Here is a 20,237-nt window from a genome sequence, read left to right on the forward strand (position 1 = left end):
GCGGGACCTCAGAGGCTGGTCTGTATGTGGAATACGTTCAGAGATCTGTATCAGAGATAGATCAGCCCTGATTAGATGGTGGAGTAGACTCGATGGCCAAAATGGCCTAATTCTGCTCCTATGACATGTATCGTTTAAAAAGGTGCACAATATACTCATCAAGGCCTTACACAATTGCATGAAGACTTCTTTGCTTCTATATTCAAAAGCTTCTTGTACCAATGGCTCACATACTATTTGCTTTCTTAACTCCTTATTTACCTGCGCAATGGCTATCAAGAACTTGTCCATAACCCTCTGAATCTCAGCCCCACTTCTTCATCAACTGAATCATCCCACCACAACCAGAGAGCAGTGCTGAACTACTATCTACCTCATTGGTCACCCTTGGACTATCCTTGATGGGCCGAATGCCCTAATTCTTCTCCTTTTACTTGTGAACTTTGCTGTCTTAACCTTGCACTAAAGGTTATTCCCTCACCATGCATCTAAACACTGTAATGGCTCGATTGTAATCATGTATTGCCTCTCCGCTGGCTGGATAGCACGTAACAAAAGCTTTTCACTGTACCTCAGTACACGTGACAATAAACTGAACTCCACTGGTTTAAAATGTACTCTTTTTCTCTTTGGTGTGAATGGCTCCGAGCTTTCTCTGGAGGGTATTCCAGGCACCTCCTCCCCCAGGCAGCAAGATAGACCCAAGGCTCAGTGCCAGAGCCACCAGCTGTCCTCTAACATTCGACTCGTGTAGCTATTCCGTGAAACTTTAGACACTGGTGTGTCTAAAGGCTGCGCAGCAAGATCACAGTTAATCTCAATCACCGCTGAGCTGATTTGCTTCTGAACAGACGCCCAAATCGTCTTCACCAATTTTGGGATAGTGCAAATCGGCCCTCCTTCACACACCGACACCTGAACACATGCCAACATTACAGCACTGCAATATAAACCCAGCCCCATGTTGGACCCTGTCTCCAGAATTCGGGGAATAGTGCCTCACTGGAGTCCATTTGGAGCAACTGTTTCCCTGAAGCTAAGCACATTTCTTAATCTCTTCCAACAGATCGGCAATTCTATTTCAAAAGTTACTATTAAATCCGTTCCCTTTGCCTCTTCAGGTGCTGCATTGCAGAGCAGATATAATGGGTTGTTGTGCAAAAGGGAATCTCATTCCCTTACATTCCTTCATCAATTGCCTTAACTCTCTCTCCTCTAGTTTTCACCCTGTCAGCAGAAAGGCAGCCAACATCATCAAAGACCCAAAATGTCAAAGTGTTGGATAAACCCAGCAGGTCAGGCACAGCATCAAGGAAGGAAAGGAACGGACAGACGACGTTTAAAGTCGGGTCCCTTCTTCACACAGATGCTGCCTGACCCGCTGAGTTCATCCAGCATCTTGTGGTTTGCTCAAGATTCCAGCACTGCAGTTCCTGGAGTCTCCACAGAAACTTAATTTAGGGATACAGCGCGGAAACAGGCCCTTCGACCCATGCTGACCATCAATCACCCGTTCACACTAGTTCTAAGTTATCCCGCTTTCTCATCCACTTCCTACACACCAGGGGGGGGGGTAATTGACAGAGGACCAATTAACCTACAAACCCGCACGCCTTTGGGATGTGGGGGAAAATGGAGCACGGGTCACAGGGAGAACGTGCAAATTCCACAGGCAACAGGCCCTTCGGCCACCGAGTCCGCGCCGACCAGCGATCCCCGTACACCAACATTAACCTATACACTAGGGACAATTTACAAGTTTTACCGAAGCCAATTAACCTACAAAGCTATACATACGTCTTTGGAGTGTGGGAGGAAACCGGAGATCCCGGAGAAAAACCAGGCGATCACGGGGAGAACGTACAAACTCCGCACAGACAGCACCCGTGGTCAGGATCGAACCCAGGCCTCTGGCACTGTCTGGGCCCTATTGGGGAAAAAGTACAGAAACCAGAGATCTGTGACCTCCAGGTTCAAGAACAACTTCTTCCCAGTAACCCCCAGACTCTTGAACACTGCACAACACTAACCTCAGCGACAGTGAACCGCGATGGACATTGGTTGCACTGCACACTTGGGTTTTGCACATTTATGGTATGGTTAGCAGCAATACTGAATATTAATTGGAATGTATTTGTGTGGTTTATGTTAATGTGCCTGTAAAGGTGCAAGCAAGTAAGAGTTTTCGTACATAGGTTTAAGTGTACCACTGTCATGCATACCAAGGTACAGTGGAAAGCTTTGTTTTGCATGCTATCCAAACAGATCAGATGTGTTAAACACTTGACTCTTGCATTATAAGCACCAGTGCTTCAGCGATGTGTACATCCATCCGTAAGCACTCGCTTTCACCAGTCACAGCTGGATAGAGCTCTTAAGGATAGCGGAGTGAGGGGGTATGGGGAGAAGGCAGGAACGGGGTACTGATTGATAGTGATCAGCCATGATCGCATTGAATGGCGGTGCTGGCTCGAAGGGCTGAATGGCCTACTCCTGCACCTATTGTCTATTGTCTATTGTCTATTGAATATTTGACCCGCTTTCTCCCCTTTCTAGTCCAACCCACACCAACTCCAGCGCTGGTATCTCATGTGAAGAAGTGCTTGAGAGAGTCTTGGTCTGTTAACCAGCGTGTTCATTCACAACTCCACGGTAACTCGAGCCAGAGTCATACAGGGCAAAAAACAGGCCCTTCAGCCCAACCCAGCCATGCAGACCAAGTTGCCCCATCTGCCCACGTTTGGCCCCGTATCTCTCTAAACCTTTCACATCCATGTACCCGTTCAGATGACTTTTAAATGCTGCCATAATACCTCCATCAACCACATCCTCTGGCAGCTTGTTTAAAATATCGACCACCTTTCGTGAGAAAACATTGCCCCTCAGGTTCCGATTAAATCTTTGCCTCTCACCTTAGAGCTGATCCTAATTACCATGTAATGCTCATAACAGATGTGAACAAGATCACAGACTAATTTATTGGACACATGACAGAATAACTTTACAATGATCACAGCCTGTCAGTAATTTCCATTTATTGTCCCAGAACACCATACACTTGGGGTAAGTTTGTTCAAACACTTGTTACTACAGGTAATGCATAAACAGAGGCCACACTTGGGATTTTAGGTAGACACAAAATGCTGGAGTAAACTCAGCGGGTCAGGCAGCATCTTTGGAGACAATGAGTGGGTGATGCTTCGGGTCGACCTGAAACGTCACCCATTCCTTCTCTCCAGAGATGCTGCCTGACCCGCTGAGTTTACTCCAGCATTTTGTATCTACCTTCAATTTAAACCAGCGTCTGCAGTTTTCTTTCCTACAGGATTTTAGGCTTCATATGCAAGGACAATCGCAGGTGAGGGCACATGCTCACCTTGAACCCGTTACTGTTTCCACCGACCTTGTTAAACTACAGTGCATTGCTGGCAACTAGTGGCTGGAAAGGAGTTCTGCAATAACGGATCACAAACAAACAGTCATTTACTTTATTTTCAACAGTGTTATACCTCTACGATTCACACTCCACTTTGCTGATGAGCGTTTTCCCAGATCGCAAGTATGTGCGTCCTGCTACCTTTGTCCAGCAAATATGAGACAAGTTGGTATGTACAAGGTGGCGATCTGCGGTCCTCGCGGCTGGGAATGCCCCGGTCTTGCGATTGCTTCCCGAATCATCACCTCCCACCTCCGCCCGAGCCACCGGCGCCGCCGTTAGAGTCCTGTGCCCCCGACATCATCAGGAAAATCACGATGGGAACGATGTACATCCACTGCGAAAGGAAAGGCAGGAAAAGCAGGTCAACCTCAGACTCAGCAAACTCTGCAGAAACAGTGAGTGAGAGACGAGTTAGTGAAGGAGCACAAGGGTGTGATGGAGCATTGGTCTTGTATCCAGTGCTCAGTGCCACTCGTTTTATAAAGCCAAGTCAAGGAATTGGTTTAAGACCATGGGAGGAGAGTTAGCATCTACAAAAGGCAATCCTGTAATCCCTGCCACTGATAAACGAAGACACGAAGTGCTGGGGTAACTCAGTGAGTCAGACAGCATCTGTGGAGAACATGGAGAGGTGACGTTTCACAGAGTGCTGGAGTAACTCAGCAGGTCAGGCAGCATCTGTGGAGAACATGGATAGGTGACGTTTCACAGAGTGCTGGAGTAACTCAGCGGGTCAGGCAGCATCTCTGGAGAACATGGATAGGTGACGTTTCACACAGTCGTGGAGTAACTCAGCAGGTCAGGCAGCATCTGTGGAGAACATGGATAGGTGACATTTCACAGAGTGCTGGAGTAACTCAGCGGGTCAGGCAGCATCTGTGGAGAACATGGATAGGCGACGATTCACAGAGTGCTGGAGTAGCTCAGCGGGTCAGGCAGCATCTCCGCAGAACATGGATATGACACAGTTCCTGGTTTCTACATTTTGACCACTGACAAGGGAAACGTACATGCAAATATCATTGGAAATGTGCAGTTCTGGAAAGAACTTCCACCTCTAAGGCCCCGTGAAAATTATAGGTATGGTACCTGTTTGTGAGAAGACAAAACTGCTGGAGATCCCGCTCATACACGAGTTAAAAATAACTTCCCTCAATAACTACAATGAAGAAGGATCCTGACTCGAAATATTGCCTGCCCATTCCCTCCACAGATGCTGCCTGACCCGCTAAGTTCCTCCAGCACTTTGTTTTTTGCTCAAGATTCTAGTGTTTGCAGTTCTTTGCATCTTCCTCCCACTGTTAATATACTGATTTTGATGGGCTCCCATCCACATAAACCGAAGGGAGGCTTGGACATTCGGAATGAAAGAGCTGGGACCACACAGGTGTTTTTCCATTCACAGGTACATTTGGTCACATGTGCACTGTGCTAAAATGAGACAGAACATGAGAAGACTAGATCTCAGAAGCAAGCCTCCATTGCTTTCCACCTGCTTACAGTACATTAAGCACTGGTTTTTATCAGCGCACAATGCATCCAGACAATGTTCCACCAGGCACCACAACCCAATAGGGCCAGGCATTGGTTTAACAAAACCTGCAAACCTATCCATGTTCTCCAGAGATGCTGCCTGACCCGCTGAGTTACACCAGCACTCTGTGAAACGTCACCTATCCATGTTCTCCACCGATGCTGCCTGACCCGCTGAGTTACTCCAGCACTCTGTGAAACGTCACCTATCCATGTTCTCCACAGATGCTGCCTGACCCGCTGAGTTACTCCAGCACTCTGTGAAACGTCACCTATCCATGTTCTCCACAGATGCTGCCTGACCCGCTGAGTTACTCCAGCACTCTGTGAAACGTCACCTATCCATGTTCTCCACAGATGCTGCCTGACCCGCTGAGTTACTCCAGCACTCTGTGAAACGTCACCTATCCATGTTCTCCACAGATGCTGCCCGACCCGCTGAGTTACTCCAGCACCATATGTCCTTTTGCATCTTCCCTTCTCCACAGGTACCAGGGGCCTAAGAGTTTTCCAGAGACTGTCACAACAGACATCAACTTTAACAGTGTCGAATATGTACTCTGTAAACAATGATTACATGGATATTTGAAACAAGAACCTTGGATAATGTTCTTCTCTTTTGCTTCTTCCAGCGTCACGGTGAGCAACCATAAAGCTGACTAAAGCATGGGTCCCTGGTCTGAAGCAATCACTACCATGGCACAGTGGGTAGAGGTAGAGTTGCTGCCTTACAGTGCCAGAAACCCGGGCTCCATCTTGACTAAGAATGCTGACTATGGAGTGTGTACGTTCTCCCCGTGGACTGCTTGGGTTTTCTCAGGGTGCTCCGGTCTCCACCCACACTCCAAAGACATACAGCTTTGTAAGCTACTTGGCTTGGTAAAATTGTACATTGTCCCTGCTGTGTAGGATAGTGTTAGTGTACGGGGTGATCGCTGGTCGGTGCTGACTCGGTGGGCCGAATGGCCTGTTTCCTCACTGTATCTCTAAGCGAAACTACCGCATTCAATGGCCTATTTGCCAATTAGTTGAGCTTCCACGGGAAACTTCAAACCATCCACACCACCAGAATCTCTTCTTACTCAGTTCATTACTTGCACAAGTACCGACAACATCATCAAAGCTATGAGTTGAATATATTACAGAGGTTGACAATGGTAATCAGCTGTTTTATATCAGAAACGACACAGTCAATGAACCAAGGATGATGTTTCAAGCGTCAGTAGGATATATAATTCAATTCAATGTCAGTCAGGCTCATTAAACTGTACTACAGGAGAAAGATTCCATGTCGGAGCTTCTGGAGAGGCTTTTGCCTTTGACAAAAGCAGCCTAATGACAAAAGCCCTTCAGACAATTCATTATTACAAGGAGCCATTTGATGCCCTCTTGTTGCACGATTTTCCTGCTGAACGGCAATCAATGTTAACCTGTAGCATTGACACCACCACCAGCTGTTCGCAGGAGAATACACAAAAGAACATTTAATATTAATACATGCAATATTGCAATGTTAAAGTTTTCAACGGCAGTATTTAGTAAATCCAGAGCTGTCACAGTTTGCACAAACGCACCAGCAATCAGCCGAACTACTGTGAGTCATAGATTCATGGAGTTGAGTATCAAGGAAACAGGCCCTTCAGTCAGGATGGAACCCGGGTGCCTGGCAGCAAGGCTAGCCAGCAAATGGGAAACATTAAGGGTCTTGGTTCTTGGTTCTCCAAAATATTCCAAATCTATATACTAAAACTCTCATTTGTTATCTTGTTTGTGACTGAACTTCAGCCAAAACGGTGCACGACAGCGTGACAATTTTAGGCCCACCTTACTCACCGTCATCACTTTAATGGTAAAAATGGTCGTTTTATTGAAATTGGTGTTATATTTTTTAAGTTATTCACATTTTAAAGTTTAAATCTATCTCCTAGGGAGGGAGGGGGGAGGGAGGGAGGGGGGTGGATGAAGGAGAGAGAGAGGGAGAGAGGAAGGAGGTTGGATAAGGGGGGTTGAGGGGGTGGAGTAGGGGGGAGGGGGAGAGGGTGGGGGAGAGGATGGGGGAGGAGAGAGGGGGATAGGGGGATGGGGGGAGGAGAGAGGGGGAGGGGGGGAGGGAGGAGAGGGGGAGGGAGGGGAGGGAGGAGAGGGGGAGGGAGGGGAGGAGAGGAGGGAGGGGAGAGGGGGAGGAGAGGGTGCTGCACCAATGCAGGAGAGGTTTGGGCCCAACGGGTCCACTTCGTCTAGTGGAAATTAAACTGGAGGTGGCGGAGAATGGACTTAAGCAAGAAGGGCTTCTTGGAGAAGAGCTGCCTTAAATGTAGTTGCGTCTGGTTGGATAACTATAGTAGGGGTGAAGACTATTTCATGCTTTAATTGTGTGAGGGAAGAATGAATTGCTATACACATCTGTCTTGATAGCTGGTATCTCAAATTGAATCGAATGCCCTCGTCTGTTCCTGATAGGGTTGGGTTTGGTGTAGATGTGGTCATCTATGTCGAGCTGACCATTTTACATTTTGTAAAAACAGGTCAAATGCTGGGCTTTACGTCTGTCTTGGAGAGTGTTCCACCACAATGAATTTAGAAGTTCGGTAACACTCCCTTCTCTCTCATCGGTCCCATGTTCAGAGGCCACAAGAGTGGTACTGGCACTTTCTACACAGAATGTAACTTTGAATGCAAGGACTGGACAACAGTATGAATGCAGTTTTGTATTTCTCGTGTTATTTTTTATGAATAGAGTTTATCTTAGAATTTTTTTTAAATGAGCATCAGATATTACGGCTCGTAACATCTTCTATCTAATCAAAACACAAAGTGCTGGAGGAACTCAGCGGGTCAGGCAGCATCTGTGGAGGGAAATGGACAGGCGTAGCTTGAGGTCGGGCCCCTCTTCAGGAAGAAGGTCCACCACACCCACCGCAGATGCTGCCTGACCCACTGAGTTCCTCCAGCACTTTGTGCTTTGCTCAAGACTGCAGCGTCTGCAGTCTCTTGTAATCTCCATAACTTCCATGCATTTTGACCCAGAGGCAGACTAGTTAATGGGAACACTCAATTGCAGCAGAGTTCTCCAAGTACAGATCAGACATCAAGCACGGCAGCTTCCGATCTCCGATTGAACAATATACCTGACGGGGTAGACACAAAATGCTGGAGTAACTCAGTGGGTCAGGCAGCATCTCGAGAGAGAGAAGGAATGGGTGACGTTTCGGGTCGCTGACCCGCTGAGTTCCTCCAGCATTTTGTATCTACCTTCGATTTTAACCAGCATCTGCAGTTTTTTTCCCTACACAGGCAGCTAGGGCCTATTTCCAGGTTTTTAACTGAAATGATGTTCGGGTCAACAGGTCGAAGCCAGCCTGACAGAAATCCAACAACTTAACAAATCTCTTGCGATGCCAAATGCTATTTCTACCCATCGCTGACTGTGCAATGGCGTCAATTCCGAACGTCACTTCGTCAAGACAACCATCAAGGAATGCTAAAGTAGGTAACGATATGAAAAAGAGGCAGACCGCGTTAGGATTTCTAAAGAGTAAGGCTCAGAGCTTGAGATGGATCACCACAAGGTTAAATATCAGAAGTATTTTAATTTGTAAAAGTCTACACAATTGCAATTGCTTTCAAGGAGTTATTTTTAAATCAACTCCCCTGCTGTTCTCGCAGTTCGCCGATGGCCTAGGTGATGAGTGTACTTCCCTGTGCGCAGCAGAGACGCGATCACCAGGAACATGCCCAGTCAATTCCTGGTCCGCGGGGAGCCTGCCGGTCTCAAGCAGGGCCACTGTGATTAGCATCAGCGCTTGTCAGCTGAAGAAGTGCACAATCAACAGAATGAAAGACAGGCGAGGGCAAGGAGGTCAGCCTCCCCTTCCATCGCTGGGCAGAAGTTTCAATCACAGCCCAGGTACCAAAACCCAGCCACTTCGTTGCTAATTGGCACCCACAGAGGAATTCAGTCTATCTCTTATTAATTGATGGGACAAAGACTGGCAAGTAATAGGTGGAGGCAGGGGAGGCAGTTTTTTGATAGACAATAGACAATAGACAATAGGTGCAGGAGGAGGCCATTCGGCCCTTCGAGCCAGCACCGCCATTCAATGTGATCATGGCTGATCATTCTCAATCAGTACCCCGTTCCTGCCTTCTCCCCATACCCCCTGACTCCGCTATCCTTAAGAGCTCTATCTAGCTCTCTCTTGAATGCATTTAGAGAATTGGCCTCCACTGCCTTCTGAGGCAGAGAATTCCACAGATTCACAACTCTCTGACTGAAAAAGTTTTTCCTCATCTCAGTTCTAAATGGCCCCTTATTGTTAAACTGTGGCCCCTTGTTCTGGACACCCCCAACATTGGGAACATGTTTCCTGCCTCTAACGTGTCCAACCCCTTAATAATCTTATACGTTTCGATAAGATCTCCTCTCATCCTTCTAAATTCCAGTGTATACAAGCCTAGTCGCTCCAGTCTTTCAACATATGACAGTCCCGCCATTCCGGGAATTACCCTAGTAAACCTACGCTGCACGCCCTCAAGAATATCCTTCCTCAAATTTGGAGACCAAAACTGCACACAGTACTTCAGGTCTCACTCGGGCCCTGTACAACTGCAGAAGGACCTCTTTGCTCCTATACTCAACTCCTCTTGTTACGAAGGCCAACATTCCATTGGCTTTCTTCACTGCCTGCTGTACCTGCATGCTTCCCTGATAGGCAAGTGGTTGGACAAAGGCCGGAGATGAGAAGACAAGGTGTGAGACTCGGCATATCAGACTCGGCATATCAGTCTCTAGGTTGTCTGTAGCAACTCAAGATGCACTCTGACCTCCTTGGTCACGAGTTCATGGACAACACACAAAAATACGAGCAAATGTGTAGGAAGGAACTGCAGATGCTGGTTTAAACCGAAGATGCTGGAGTAACTCAGCGGGACAGGCAGCATCTCTGGAGAGAAGGAACGGGTGACGCTTCGGGTTGAAACAAGTGACCCCAAACGTCACCCATTCCTTCTATCCAGAGATGCTGCCTGTCCCATTGAATGACTAAAATATGAGCAAAGATGGATATAGAGGGGTATAGGTCACGTGCAGACAGCGGGGATTAGTTTAGCTTGGCATAATGTTTGGGGCGGACATTGTTGGCTGATGGACCTGTACATTTCTAAATACAGGCACCTGTACATTTTTTAAATAATGCGCTTGTTCATCTAATAGCAAAGTCTGATTTATGCACTGGTATTTTTGAAATAATGCACTCAAAATTACTAAAATCACATAGTCGCCCATCGGTTTAATTTAAGCGTTTTTGAATTATGAGTTGCTTTTCAAGCATGTAATCTCTGTGTAAAGCACAAGGTGCTTGTAATTGAGCCTAATATTGAGTACCAATTTAAGAGGATGCAATCTATAGTTGTGAAATTAAGCCCAGTTCCCTCAAGTGAGCGCAGCAGAATCCTTGTTACATGCACAGAGTCTCTTGCCCAGAATAGGTGAATCGAGCACCATAGCTTTAAGGTTTTTTTTTTTAGATTTTAGATTCTACAGCGCGGAAACAGGCCCTTTCGGCCCACCAAGCCCGCGCCGCCCAGCGATCCCAGCACATTAACACTATCCTACACACACCAGGGACAATTTTTACATTTACCCAGTCAATTAACCTACAAACCTGCACGTCTTTGGAGTGTGGGAGGAAACCGAAGATCTCGGAGAAAACCCACGCAGGTCACGGGGAGAACGTACAAACTCCATACAGACGGCGCCCGTAGTCAGGATCGAACCTGAGTCTCCAGCGCTGCATTCGCTGTAAGGCAGCAACTCTACCGCTGCGCCACCGTGCCGCCCTTAAGGTGAAGGGGAAAAGATTTAATAGGAATCTGAGGGGTATCTTTTTCTACACAGAGGGTGGTGGGTGTGTGGAACAAGCTGCCAGAAGAGGTAGTTGAGGCAAAGACTATCCCAACATTTAAGAAACAGTTAGACAGGTACATGGATAGGACAGGTTTGGAGGGATATGGACCAAACACAGGCAGGTGGGACTAGTGTAGCTGGGACATGTTGGCCGGTGTGGGCAAGTTGGGCCGAAGGGCCTTTCTCCACGCTGCATCACTCTATGACTTTTTGAAGTACAGGTATTTCTGGTGTCATTCAAATAAAACTGCCCAGAATGTACACTTCAGATAGTTCCTCTGTCCCTCTCTTTCCCCATCCCCCTTCCCAGTTCTCCCACTAATTTTCCTGTCTCCTACTACATCCTATCTTTGTCTCGCCCCCTCCCCTGACATCTGTCCGAAGAAGGGTCTAGACCCGAAACATCACCCATTCCTTCTCTCCAGAGATGCTGCCTGACCCGCTGAGTTACTCCAGCATTTTGTGTCTGCCCAGAATGTATGTGGAATGTTTTCTGGTACACTTTGGTTGTAATTTCCCCACTTTAGTGATGTACACTAAATAAACGATTGCAAAATAACAAACTGCCGAATTGCTTTGGGATTGCCCAAGAACAAAAAGGGTGAGACATAATTTCAAATTCTCGCTTTCTTGCTCAATAAACATGCCACAATTTACCCTCTCTGTTATTAAGGGTTATGCAAGTGCAAAGAAAATCAATGATTTTAAACACGTGCATCTTGACATCTTTTTTTCCTTTGAAACACTAAATTTCAAAATAATAATATTTTAAAGGTTTCTGAACCAAGTCATTCAAGCATTTCCTCAGAAGAATAACGAGGCTGTTGTCCTTCTGGCAATGTCAGCCCCCAGACCATCCTGTCCTGTAGCAATGCTGCATACCGCTAGTTGTCAGACTGACCACTTATTTTTCATGTGCAAGAAGGAATGGCAGATGCTGGTTTAAACCGAAGATAGACACAAAAAGCAGGAGTAACTCAGCGGGTCAGGCAGCATCTCTGGAGAGATGGAATGGGTGACAATTCGCATCGAGACCCTTCTTCAGACTGGTTAGGGATAAGGGAAAAGAGAGATATAGACGGTGATGTGGAGAGATAAAGAACAATGAATGAAAGACATGCAAAAGTAACAATGATAAAGGAAACAGGCCATTGTTGGCTGTTTGTTGGGTGAGAACGAGAAGCTGGTGTGACTTGGGTGGGGGAGGGATGGAGAGAGAGGGAATGCCAGGGCTACTTGAAGTTGGAGAAATCAATATTCATACCACTGGGCTGTCAGCTGCCCAAGCAAAATTTGAGATGCTGTTCCTGCAATTTGCATTTAGCCTCACTCTGACAATGGAGGAGACCTAGAACAGAAAGGTCAGTGCAGGAAAAAAACTGCAGATGCTGGTTAACATCAAAGGTAGACCCACCATGCTGGAGTAACTCAGCAGGTCATGCAGAAATGGGTGATGTTTCGGGTCAAGACCCGAAATGTCACCCATTCCTTCTCTCCCGAGATGCTGCACGGCCCACTGAGTTACTCCAGCATTGTGTATCTGAGGTCAGTATAGGAATGGGAAGGAGAATTAAAGTGGACGGCAACTGGGGGATCAGGTGGGGTTTTTTTTGCTGTTTCTCCTGCCTTTTCTTCCACTGATGGCACCAATACTTGCTGAAGGTGTCCAGTTCCACAGGGGGCACTGCCCTCTACCAGCTCGGTTACAAAACTGCTTGCTGCATCGAGTGCCGACAAGACTGTTGCAGCCCAGAAGGAAGGCTAAATATGTTGTGTAGGAATGGGATTGCTCATTTCCTCACCCCCTCACCCCAAAGGCAACGAGGCCAGTTGTAGCATTTCCAAATGCCGCCTCTGCCAAGATTCATTAGCTCAGCAAAGGCAAGCATCCCAACGCAGCTCGGAGTTACACAGGGCTGTCATTAAATCCCTCCAACCTTTTTTTTTGTTAGGCAAATGGCCTCCTTCCACAGGGATGCAAATATTTTAATTCAACAGATATTCAGCAAAAGAAAAATGAAACAAAAGAATCAGATATTCAGCAGCTGGCTGTCTTGAGTGTGCTGTCAAAATTCTCTTGGGAATAGGTTTGGTAAGAATTCTTACTTCGTATTAGCAGGGTAAGCAAAGCCAGGAATATGCAGTGCAGTGTGAATTAAACATAAACACAACATTTTCCCCCAGCCTTTTGATATCCTGTTTCTGTTTTCTGCTGCACAACCGCCAACAGCTGGGCTATTTCCAACCTGCCAGTCAACATAACTGCAGCATATGGTAACCTTCACCTTAAGATACGAGAGCAGGCGAGAAGGTTACCCATCACATTTAACACTCAGCATTCTCAGACCGGTGAAATCATTCATTTCCAAACTAAAACAAATAATTAGTCTGATAAAAGCACAAATATAAAACTGGAACAAAGCTCAAAAATGCTGAAGTAACACAGCAGGTCAGACAGCATCTGTGGGGGGAATAAGATAGGTGACGTTTCACGGCAGGACCCTTCTTCATAAGAATTGGTCCCAGCTTAAAATGTCTGTCCATTCCCTCCACAGACGCTACCCGACTCGTTGAGTTACTAGAGGAATTTTGTGTTTTGCCCAAGATTACAGCACTTGCAGTTCCGTGTCTTTCCAAATATAAACCTAGCCTCTGTGAAAGGTGCTCATGAATTTGTCAAGATTACTGCAAGTACTTAAACGTTATTGGGCTTCTGACCGGTCCTTCCATAACCTGGGGTGCTGTCCAATTCATCACTAATCCCTTGTGGACATTGGACTTATCTATGGTTCAGTTTACTTTATTGTCACGTGTACTGAGGTACAGTGGGAAGCTTTTGTTGCATGCTATCCGGTCAGCAGAAAGACAATACATGACTACAATCGAGTCATTTACAGTGCATAGAGAGATTTAGAGTGTGGAACGATTGTAATATGTGATTATAGACAATAGACAATTGGTGCAGGATTAGGCCATTCAATGTGATCATGGCTGATCATCCACAATCAGTAGTTCCTGCCCTTTCCCCATACCCCTGACTCTGCTATCATTAAGAGCTCTATCTAACTCTCTCTTGAAAGCATCCAGAGAATTGGCCTCCACTGCCTTCTGAGGCAGGGAATTCCACAGATTTGCAACTATCTGAGTGAAAAAGTTTTTCCTCATCACCGATCTAAATGACCTGCTCCTTATTCTTAAACTGTGGCCCCTGGTTCTGGACTCCCCCAACATTGGGAACATATTTCCTGTCTCTAGCGTGTTCAATCCCATAATAATATTATTTTCAATAAGATCCCCTCTCATCCTTCGTTTCAGTCTTTCAACATTCGACAGTCCCGCCATTCCGGGAATTAGCCTAGTGAACCTACGCTGCGCTCTCTCAATAGAAAGAATGTCCTTCCTCAAATTGGAGACCAAAACTGCACACAGTACTCCAGGTGTGGTCTCACTAGGGCCCTGTACAATAACAGATCTGCTTCTGTGGCTAGCACGCAAATAGTCGCCTGGGTTGGGCGCCATCTTGGAAGCATCCTTATCTATGGAACTACAACGCTGTGAACTATATTCTGCAGTATCTTCACCTTTGCTCTACCTATTGTAATACAATAATTCAGGTATATCTTTTCTGCAACTTCTCCAGTGCCTTCACCTTTCCTAAAGTTAGGCACCAGAACTGAACACAATATTCCAGCTATGAATTAACCAGTTTTCTACAACATACGCAAGGCAATCAGCATCAACCTCATGACTGCGCTGCGATTTAAATAATTAACATGTTTGCGCAACAACATTTTCTGTTATGATTTTTTAATGCGATATTAACTGGGAAAGCACTTTGAACAAAAGTATTTAAACTTTAATAGATACAAGGTTGGTCTCCCCATGTCTGCCAGACTTCAGCAGCAAATTTCAATCCAATTATAATGCTCAGTGCATTGTGCTGATCTTTCTAATCTTTAACTCAGATCTGCATGAATTATCAAAAGCTAGTAGCCTCTGGAATTTCATTTATCCCTCTTCTAAAAGAAGATACAGGAGAGAACAGGCCCTTTGACCCTGGAGTCCATGCTGACTACCGAACACCCATTTACACTAAACCGGCACTAATCTCATCCAACTTTATTTTCTCCATTTGTTATTAACCCCACTCTCCCAGATTCTGCTACTTCCTACACACAAAGTGGAAATTTACAGCGGCCAATTAATGTACCAACCTTCACACGTTTGGGATGTGGGAGGAAACTGGAACACCTGGAGGAAACCCACGCAGTCACATGGAGAACGTGTAAACTCCACACAAGCAGCACCTGAGGTCAGGATTGAACCCAGGATACAGATTTAAAATGAAGACTTTTACACCCTCCTGCTGGCATTATTCCTCTGCCAACTCTGCCCTGTCTTTGCAGGAGTTTGTGATTCTAACTCTGTGGAATCATATTGCCCAAGCTATGATCCAACGTCACTTCCTCCCCACCGATGTGATAGACGACATCCAGAGTGGCTCATGTAAAGAACGGTGCACAAATGCCCACTTGTATCTCACTCCAGTGACCATTCTTCATGTACTTGTGGAATAACCACCACAGAAAGTAATGCAACCAAGTTTGACATTATCATTACACAGGATATACACACGACACACGGCACAGCGGTAGAGCTAACGCCTTACACCACCATAGACCTGGGTTCCATCCTATCTACGTGTGCTGTCTGTACAGAGTTTGCACGTTCTCCCCGTGGCCACGTGGGTTTACTCCAAGATCTTCGGTTTGATCGCACACTCCAAAGACGTACAGGTTTGTAGGTTAATTGGCTTGGTATAAATGTAAAATTGTCCCTATTGTGTGTAGGATAGTGTTAGTGTGTGGGGACCGCTGGTGGGCTGAAGGAACGGGTTTCCATGCGGTATCTCTAAACCACACTAAATCTCCAAAGTCCATTTCCACCACTTCTCACCATAACTTTTTTTTTCTAGTAACGATGGAACAATAAGCAGGAACTATGACCGATTTGTTCCAGGGGAGGAGAGAAAAGCATAACTTAGCATGGTCCAAGAATAGAACTCTAGATCTTTCCGTCTGTCGATTAGTTCAGGCTGCCTGATATGTCATTAGAAAGTGCTTCAGACCCTTCATTTAAAAAAGAAAGGAGTGAATGATGACGAGGCCTGATGTCCATCATGAGTACAAGTGCTTTAGTATGTTAGACAGCAGAGGAAAGGAAAATAAAATTAGATCACTATCAGTTAAGAATGACAGCTAGTCAGTGCAGACAAGTCTCCCAGATGACAAAACTTTCTCCATAAGTTCATAAAATGTTGGAGTAGAATTAGGGCATTCGGCCTATCGCGTCTACTCCACCATTCAATCATGGCTGATCTATCTTTCCCTCTCAACTCCATTCTCCTGCCTTCTCCCCATAACCTTTGACACTCGTACTAATCAAGAATTCCCAAAGGCTCACAACTCACCCAGAATTTCCAATGACAATAAAACTCCAATTCTTTGGCACTAGTATATATTTGTCCTGGATTCTTCTCAGGAACTTATTTTCGCCCAATCTTTGCGAGGACTTCTGTCACTGATTTTCAAGCCAACTACAATCCCAGCAGCCCTGCGCTTGTAGCCACCTGAAATGCAACACGAGTTGATAATCATAACAAGAGGAGTTGAGTATAAAAGTAAAGAGGTCCTTCTGCAGTTGTACAGGGCCCGAGTGAGACCGCACCTGGAGTACTGTGTGCAGTTTTGGTCTCCAAATTTGAGGAAGGATATTCTTGCTATTGAGGGCGTGCAGCGTAGGTTTACTAGGTTAATTCCCGGAATGGCGGGACTATCATATGTTGAAAGATTGGAGCGACTCGGCTTGTATACACTGGAATTTAGACGGATGAGAGGCGATCTTATCGAAACGTATAAGATTATTAAGGGGTTGGACACGTTAGAGGCAGGAAACATGTTCCCAATGTTGGGGGAGTCCAGAACAAGGGGCCACAGTTTAAGAATAAGGGGTAGGCCATTTAGAACTGAGATGAGGAAAAACTTTTTCAGTCAGAGAGTTGTGAATCTGTGGAACTCTCTGCCTCAGAAGGCAGTGGAGGCCAATTCTCTGAATGCATTCAAGAGAGAGCTAGATAGAGCTCTTAAGGATAGCGGAGTCAGGGGGTATGGGGAGAAGGCAGGAACGGGGTACTGATTGCGAATGATCAGCCATGATCACATTGAATGGCGGTGCTGGCTCGAAGGGCCGAATGGCCTCCTCCTGCAACTATTGTCTATTGTCTATTGAGTTCTCACGAATAAACAATTGAATTACTCTCAGGAGCAACAAATCACCTTTCAAGGTGGCTGCAAGAACTGTCACGGTTCAGACAAAATGCGACTGACCGAGGACCGTCACCAGGAACCAAAGATTCACATGACAACGCCACCATGAGCCAATGAATGAAGGCCTACTCATTTCAAGCATTATAGACAATAGACAATAGACAATAGGTGCAGGAGTAGGCCATTCAGCCCTTCGAGCCAGCACCGCCATTCAATGCGATCATGGCTGATCACTCTCAATCAGTACCCCATTCCGGCCTTCTCCTCATACCCCCTCACTCCGCTATCCTTAAGAGCTCTATCCAGTTCTCTCTTGAAAGCATCCAACAAACTGGCCTCCTCCACTGCCTTCTGAGGCAGAGAATTCCACACCTTCACCACTCTCTGACTGAAAAAGTTCTTCCTCATCTCCGTTCTAAATGGCCTACCCCTTATTCTTAAACTGTGGCCCCTTGTTCTGGACTCCCCCAACATTGGGAACATGTTTCCTGCCTCTAATGTGTCCAATCCCCTAATTATCTTATATGTTTCAATAAGATCCCCCCTCATCCTTCTAAATTCCAGTGTATTGGTGTACTCTGTATCAGCGATTCCACCCAGAAAAATATAGATGTGTGCAAGAGTCAAACAAATGATTCAAGGTCAAATGATATTTAGGACTTTACAAATTTCATCGTGTTCGGCGCAGAAATTAAGAAAGAAAATAGAAAATAGAAATGAGCACATAGCCACATCAACTGCTGGCGGCTCCAAATCAAAATGCCTTTTGGAGAGAGTAAACTAAATACATCTTAAACTAATTGAGTTGCACAAAGCTACATCAAAGAGGTCATTCAGCAAGCCCACACCAGAAGGCTGGATGCCAGGTGGAACCTTAAACACTTGGAAACCTTTCAAACTTAGAATATTGCTTTCCAAAGAACAACCACTTGTGCCTGTAATCTTATGGTGCAAAGATGTTTTCACCATTCACCAAATTATCTATCCAGCAAACAAAAAGATTTCTTCATGACTGGAATCATGCCTGTCCTGTTAAAGACAACCATTGGCAACAGATTGCAAAAGTTTGTCCCAACAGAAGCCTTTTGGCCACTTCATGTTTATATCTCTCTAAAAATAAAGTTTACTCGTCCACAGCTACGGGCCGCTGAGAATTTAGGGTCGCCAACTGTTCCGTATTAGCCGGGACATTCTGTATTTGGACTAAATTTGTTTGTCCTGTACGGGACCGCCCTTGTCCCGTGTTAGTAGGGTTGCCAACTTCCTCTCACCCAAATACGGGACAAAGGGTGACGTCACCGCCCCGCGCCCCACGAGACCTCACCCAGCCAGCGGCCACATGCTCCCGCTCCACCAATGGCGGCCGCCCGGGCCGGGCGGTGGGAGCATGTGACCATTGGCTGGGTGAGGTCACGTGGGACACGGGGCGGTGATGTCACCCTTTGTCCCTTATTTGGGAGTGAGGAAGTTGGCAACCCTACTGAGAATCAAAACAGAGGGTCTGGATATTTGGTATAAGGGGAAATAATCATTTGACCTTCATGAAAAAGTGAATAGCACCTTGTTTGCCACTGCACACAATGTCCTGGAGGCAATTGGGAACCACCATTACTTTGTAGACGTCATGCTTGTGTTCCTAGCTCTCGGGGCGCTTTGACGGTGTTTGTAACCATGAGAAAGATGGCCCCGCCCAGAATTAAATGCCACTGCATAAAAGAAAACAGAAAGACCGGTGCATCAAATTCACAGATACAAATGGCACACAGGGTTAGGCAATAGACAAGCAACATCGATGGGTTGGTTTACAATAGCAGCTTATAGGGATGTTCTTCTGCATTCTCCTCCTGTTGTGCGCCAAGAACATTTCAAGCCATTCTTTTGTACATTTTGCAGATCGCACTAGAGTAGTTCCATTAATGCAAGTGGTCGCGTGAAGCCCATTATATCACAGAATATCTCCACATCACTGCACAAAGGCCTGTCCCTTCTCTCCCTCTCCAGCTGTTGTTCTTGTCTTGCTATGGTGTGAGTTGGCGGTAGAGTCACCATCTAGTACCTTGCACATAGGCCACAGCTGTGGGCAGGCTGACTTACCACAGAGGGAATGCACAGACAAACCCTATCATGGGCTCAGCCAAACCTCTCACACATAAGTAACGCTACTGGATTCACCAAACAGTAAGTAATGTGGTGGATTCTCTACCCAAGGGAGAATTATTGAATTGCCAACCTTTTATTTGTAGATGCTGTTTTAATGAGCAGCCCTGCAGCATTGTCTGACATAATAGCAAACTCAATGCTGGCATTTATTTCAAGGGGGCTTGTCTGCAAAGATGTAATGCTGAGGGTCTATAAGGTACTGGTAAGGTGCTTCTGAGGCTCTATAAAGTGCTGGTAAGGCTGAGGCTCGATAAGTTGCTGGTAAGGCCGCTGGTAAGGATCATTCTTGTAAACCTCCTCTGGACCCTCTCCAGAGCCATTTTGGTCACCATATCTGAGGATGGATGAGCTGGCTCTGGAGAGGGTCCAGAGGAGGTTTACAAGAATGATCCTAGGAATGAGTAGGTTAACCTATGATGAGCGTTTGTCAGCACTGGGCCTGTACTTCCTGGAGTTTAGAAGAATGAGGGGGGGACCTCATTGAAACATACAGAATAGTGAAAGGCTCGGATAGAGTGGATGTGGAGAGGATGTTTCCACAAGTGGGAGAGTCTCGGACTAGAGGTCACAGCCTCAGAATTAAAAGACGTTCTTTTAGGAAGATGAAGAGAAATTTCTTTAGTCAGAGGGTGGTGAATCTGTGGAATTCTTTGCCACAGAAGGTTGTAGAGGCCAAGTCAGTGGATATTTTTACGGCAGGGATAGATAGAATTTTGATTAGTGCGGTGTTCAGGGGTTATGGGGAGAAGGCAAGAGAATGGGGTTAGGAGAGAGAGATAGATCAGCCATGATTGAATGGCGAGGTAGACTTGATGGGCTGAATGGCCTAATTCTACTCCTATCACTTATGACAATATGCACAAAATGCAATAGT

General features: G+C 46.0%; 1 protein-coding gene across 1 annotated transcript in view; it reads right to left on the reverse strand.

The window, feature by feature from the left end:
• Positions 1–3,023: 3,023 nt before the first annotated feature.
• Positions 3,024–20,237, reverse strand: part of emc10 (ER membrane protein complex subunit 10) — a 60,029-nt gene continuing 42,815 nt past the window's right edge. The window contains exon 7 of the mRNA XM_078395367.1: positions 3,024–3,773. Within this exon, the coding sequence (XP_078251493.1) occupies positions 3,678–3,773 (96 nt within the window). The 3' untranslated portion in view covers positions 3,024–3,677. The remainder of the gene's footprint in view (positions 3,774–20,237) is intronic.

Source organism: Rhinoraja longicauda, unplaced genomic scaffold (assembly GCF_053455715.1).
Source record: "Rhinoraja longicauda isolate Sanriku21f unplaced genomic scaffold, sRhiLon1.1 Scf000504, whole genome shotgun sequence".
NCBI lineage: Eukaryota > Metazoa > Chordata > Chondrichthyes > Rajiformes > Arhynchobatidae > Rhinoraja > Rhinoraja longicauda.